Source organism: Lolium rigidum, chromosome 1, assembly GCF_022539505.1.
Source record: "Lolium rigidum isolate FL_2022 chromosome 1, APGP_CSIRO_Lrig_0.1, whole genome shotgun sequence".
NCBI lineage: Eukaryota > Viridiplantae > Streptophyta > Magnoliopsida > Poales > Poaceae > Lolium > Lolium rigidum.
Genome location: NC_061508.1, coordinates 215324060 through 215329365, shown reverse-complemented (window position 1 = coordinate 215329365; position 5306 = coordinate 215324060). Strand labels below are relative to the sequence as shown.

Below are 5306 nucleotides of genomic sequence, written 5' to 3'. Positions count from 1 at the left end.
AGCAAAGTCAAGACCGTTCGGTTTGTAACAGCTAGGAGGAAACTTGGTCATATAACTCATTGATCTACATTTCCAGCAAAGAACATATTCCACACAAAAGTTGGCAGTTGATACTGAAGGGCAAGATTGCTCCAATAGCAAACTGTGGAAGGCACAAAATGATTCATTTTCAATAGCAAACTGTGGAAGGCACAAAATGATTCATTTTCAATAGCAAACTGTGGAAGGCAGCTAAGAAACAGGAAAAGCAAAGTCAAGACCGTTCGGTTTGTAACAGCTAGGAGGAAACTTGGTCATATAACTCATTGATCTACATTTCCAGCAAAGAACATATTCTCCATAAAAGTTGGTAGTTGATACTTAAGGGCAAGATTGTTCCAAAGAGTTGCTTTGGCCTTTGGGTTATTTGAAGACATCTCCAAAATCCAGGTCCCAAACGTGAGAACCATAACAAGTGAACAACATTAAAAACCAAACAGAATAACGTTCACAAGGACAACTGGGAATACCTTAGCAACTAGACTATGGAGATAGGTCCAAAGCAACGATTTACATGAAACCTCTGTAAGAAACTCTGCATAAGGCAGCAGCACTTAGAAAGCTAAAATACTAACAAATTGTAAGCAAGTTTCCAAAATAATCATATCTAAACAGTGAAGCAGAAGACAAGTTCAACAATGAAAAAACAAATTACATGGGAAAAGCAGTCGGTACGAACTCTATCTGCTCGAAAATGGGTCACTTCCAGGTCAAGAATGTACATAAATCTCTGTTAAAACATTGCACATCAGACGTGCAGTTTCGTTCTCCACATAGAACCGACAACTTTCTTCGGAGTTGGATTATCAGGTCCCCTATCCCGCTGCCCAGAAGTGAAATAGAGCCACCCATTAAAGTAACCAGCCAAGGCTGTCTTGATCCGGAAAGGCATCCGACCAATGACTGACCATTTCTGCAAAAATGGCATAGCAAATGTTAAGCCGTTTGGTCATGTCCCAGTATTCAGAGGAAAATATAAAGAACATGATCAAGCAAACCAATTTACACACAAGTTAGAACATACCAATGTTTCTAAATCAAAAAAGAAGACTTCACCAACAAGAATCATCTTTTTGGTGAGAGGGTGCTTCTCGGTAGTTCCACCGACAATTATTATCGAGTTATTAACAACGACCCATGCAAACTCTATGTGGGAATCTGGCTTTGGCATTGGAGACAGTTGCCTCCATTTAGCTCCATTGTCCAGCATATACACATCACCATACACAACCTGTGAAACAATTGTGAATCTGAGGGACTGATGCTTCTGGTAAGAACTTCAGTAACATGAATCAAGATTATACAAGTCACTGCTAGAACAACAGGTTAAAGCCTGAATATAAGAAAACACATGCACTTTGTCAGAACTATTTTATTAGAGAAAACACATGTACATTGTCAGCAACTATTTTATTAGAGAAAATACATGAGCATTTAAGATATCAGTGTGCTTTATTGTAAGTTACTAAGCATAGCCAAATGCATATATTGGTCACGAAATAAATGTCATGTACATTTAACACTCTTATATTTCAAGGTTCGATGTTTACTAAAAAGCACATACGTACCTCATGCCTCCTTGCACATTTAAAAATAGGTGACCCTGGTTTAGGCATGAAGTCTCCCTCTTGACCACCAATTACAAAGAGTTTGTCATTAGCAACGACACATGCCCTACCAAAAGATGGAAGTAAGAAGTTATTGACATTTTTTTTTGTTGTAAAAAAACCTAAGCAGTATCCATTACACACCACACATATGTTCATTCTTATAAGGATTAGAAGGATGTGTCTAGCAATGGGCAATAGCATATAAATGTATCACACTAGGCACACAAATTTACCTGTGAGGTCCACCACGCGGTATGGGTATTTCAGATCGCCACTCAGTCTCCAATGCTCTGCCATCCTTCACAGCAAGGCTCCAGTGCTCCAATCCAGGTTCATGGCGGTCTTCTTTGCCACCACCCATCACATGAAGCCGCCCGCGCCAAATTTGAGTAGCTGGTGCATACCTACAAGAGTAAGAACTGGAATCTTGATAACTATACTTATAGCAGCATATAGTATGAGCAATAACCAACTCAGACATGGTGTATAGATGAATTTCCTATTGTTCTCGCACATCTTTAAAGCTAACCTAACATATGGTATACTAAAGATCGATCTTTACATTTACAGACAATGCTAAATTTGACCCTCAGGAATCTGAACCACTAAACTGCTATTCATCTCTTCAACATAGCTGCAATATACCGACAGAGGTTCTACAGTAGCATGTCTGATCAAACAGATAGAAACACCCAGCTAAGAAGACACCGGTACAGTTTTCCTCATGGGATGTATGAATGAATATCAGTTGTGACATTGTCATGGCATCAAATTACAAATGATAAAAAACATCCTTACCACAATTGGATTACACAACTGTATGTATGAATGAATATCAGTTGTGACATTATCATGGAACCAAATTACAAATGATCGTATCTGTGAATTCTTTCTTTTCCACGGAACAAGTGGATATTGATGGTAACCAAAACAAGTATTACAGCAATTCATATGCACCAATTTTAAGCCTCTTTAATGGGTGATAAAAGGCTAAAATGCATACCTAGGAACAGGTAAAGGGGGCAGTTTGCCCCACTCTCTCGTATTTGTGTCTAGAACAAAGTTACGGTTCACTGCTGGCCGACACTGTGGACCAAATTGTCCAGCTACTGCATAGATGTATCTCCCATCAGACACCATTCCTAAATGTGAATTTGACATCTCCTTGGGCATATCGAACTTTTCAGTCCATGTGTTAGAGGTAAAATTGTACACATCCACATGAGAATGGACCTGAAATAGCATGAACCAAAGCAAAATATCACAAAATGAGTATCCTGTCGGACTGCCGCGGTGGAACACACTTGGCAGATAAGGAATGTTCAGACAAAATCAGTCATTCGCAATAGCCTTTTTTTTTGCGAAAATTCCACCTATATTAATGATCATCAACAGTAGTACATATAGACCTAAAAATAATAAAAATTACAACTGTCAGCAGTTTTGGGCAAATGCCTAGAGTAGGTCCGGCTAATTTATTTGAGTGTAATATCTGTTGATGATTAATTTGCACTAGCCTGCGGTACAGTTCTACTCCAGAAACCGGAGTAGAGCAGCGGCATGATATGAGGCTGTTCAACAATATAATCTGCTTGCTTCATCCATACTTTGGTAGTGCTGAGCATTTCCCAGCGGAAGCTCGCAGTAATAATCATCTCAAGTGTAACATTCAACTAGGTAGGCCAACAGGCTGATAATGACACGAAGAAAAAAAAGGTGGGAAAACAACGGGGCAAAAATTCTGCACGAAGTGAGTGAGTGAGCTGAGTGTCCTCACATGGTCGAGGCTCTGGTACCCGGCGACGACGTAGAGGAGGTCCCCGATCTGCACGGACGCCCCGTCGAGGCGGGGCACCGGCGCCGCGGGCATCTCCTCCCAGTCCCACCGCGGCGCCGGTAGGTCCGCGTACGTCGCATTGAGGATCCCCACCCGCTTCGCACTGTTCCCCTTCACCTGCACTCCGGGTGAGAAGTTGGTTACCGTCTTGGAATAGGTGGCGACGGCGGGGGTCGTGGTGGGGGAGACGAGGAAGTCAGCGACGAATGCGAGGGCAAGGAGGAGCGCGAGGGCGAGCGGCACGGCGAGGCGCAGGGGAAAGGGCTTGGTGGGGACGGCCATGGTGGACTAGGCTTGGAACACGGTGAGGGAATGGCCGGCGGCATGGGCGAATTTTAAGGGAGGCGGTGGCTCCGCCGCGGCTCTGTCTTGGGAGCAGGGGAAATGGTGGGCGGCCGCCGGAGCCAGCGCGGGCGAGCCTGCGGTTTCGGCTGCTCTTTCTCAAATTAATTTACTCCGTAACATTTTTTCCTTTTTTTTTTTTCCTCTGAAGGCGGTCGTCGGGCGCGAGCGCAGGTGGAAACTGGCCCATGTGAGCCATCCGAGGGTCCACTTAAACTTCATGGTTCGGCCCAACGAAGGCATCACGTCGAAGTTTGCAGTTGCATTTCTGATGGGCATGCGGCTCCAAATACACCCGAAGTTCAAGAAAAAAACAAGTTGTTATTTTTTTTCTAAGAAAGAAAATCCAAGTTGTTTTTTTTTTTTTGCGAATCTGGTGAATTTTGGGGGTCCCTATATGCCGGTCGGCATATATCGCGGGTCGCACACCCTCACTCACCGTGGCGGTTTGGTTGGGTTGCAGTCCATCAGGTTCATATACTTTTGTTCTTTTCTATTTTTCTGTTTTTTTGTCTTTTAAAACCATTTTTTGTTGAAACAAAACATGTTTTTCTACATCTTTGTTTCAAAAATGTCTGTATTTTTGAAAAAATCATATTTTTAACTTGATTTTCAAAATATAAACAATTTTCAAATTTAAACATTTTAAAATATGAAACATTTTTCAGTGTATTAATTTTGAAGCCGAGGTTTATACCTCGAGGAAGTAAGAAGTGGACTATAACTTGAGAAAGTGAGTAATATTCACTCAGCAGTTCGATAGCTCAAGTAAGTAAAGCATAAAGAAGTGGGACGAATAAAATACCATAGACCAAATACAGCTTAATAAGGCCAAAGACCGAAGGAGATTGATCATACCAAAACTGAAGCTTAAGTAAATGATTCCTTTCATGGAACCTAAAGAATCTAAAATAGTTATAAGTATCAATAATAAACCATGATTTAATGGACTAAATGAGTCTAATCCATTCTTAGAGGAATAAACCACCATGATCAATTCCATAGTAAGTACCTTACCAAGTACCATTATTGCAGTTTTGGTAGTAAGGGAAAACAAAGACCTATTTACCAATTAGGAGTATGTTATCAAATTAGTTCTCAGTTGAGACTAGCAGCATCAGAAGAAGTCTCAATCATTGCATCTTCAATGAGAAAGGAAACAAGCTTATAGAGTTGGAAGAAATCAATGAATCAAAGTAAGAACCATGGTTCATAGATAAACCCTAATGGATTCCAGGAAGAATCTGGACAAGGGATATATTCAATTATATCTAGTAAAATCAATACGGAGTTCGAGAAAAGATATAGTCTGCACAAGTCAGATCCACACTCCGGAAACGTGAGAGAGATCAAACTTCGAGGACGAAGTTTAGTTTAAGGGGTAGAGACTGTAATATCCCAGGTATTGGGGTTACAAAGATAGAGGAAACAGATGTGTGCATTGCATTCATGCATAGAAAATCTGGGGAATTTTCGCG

The 5306-nt window shown here is 41.3% G+C and overlaps 1 protein-coding gene across 1 annotated transcript; it reads right to left on the bottom strand.

Moving 5' to 3' along the window:
• Window positions 1-756: 756 nt before the first annotated feature.
• Window positions 757-3768, bottom strand: LOC124683126 (kelch repeat-containing protein At3g27220-like). The gene is made up of 6 exons (XM_047217697.1): window positions 3427-3768; window positions 2653-2882; window positions 1883-2053; window positions 1608-1713; window positions 1064-1270; window positions 757-952 (listed from the first exon to the last, which is right to left on the bottom strand). The coding sequence occupies exons 1-6, from the start codon at window positions 3766-3768 to the stop codon at window positions 788-790; spliced, it is 1221 nt and encodes a 406-aa protein (XP_047073653.1). The 3' UTR covers window positions 757-787.
• Between the last annotated feature and the right edge of the window lie 1538 nt (window positions 3769-5306).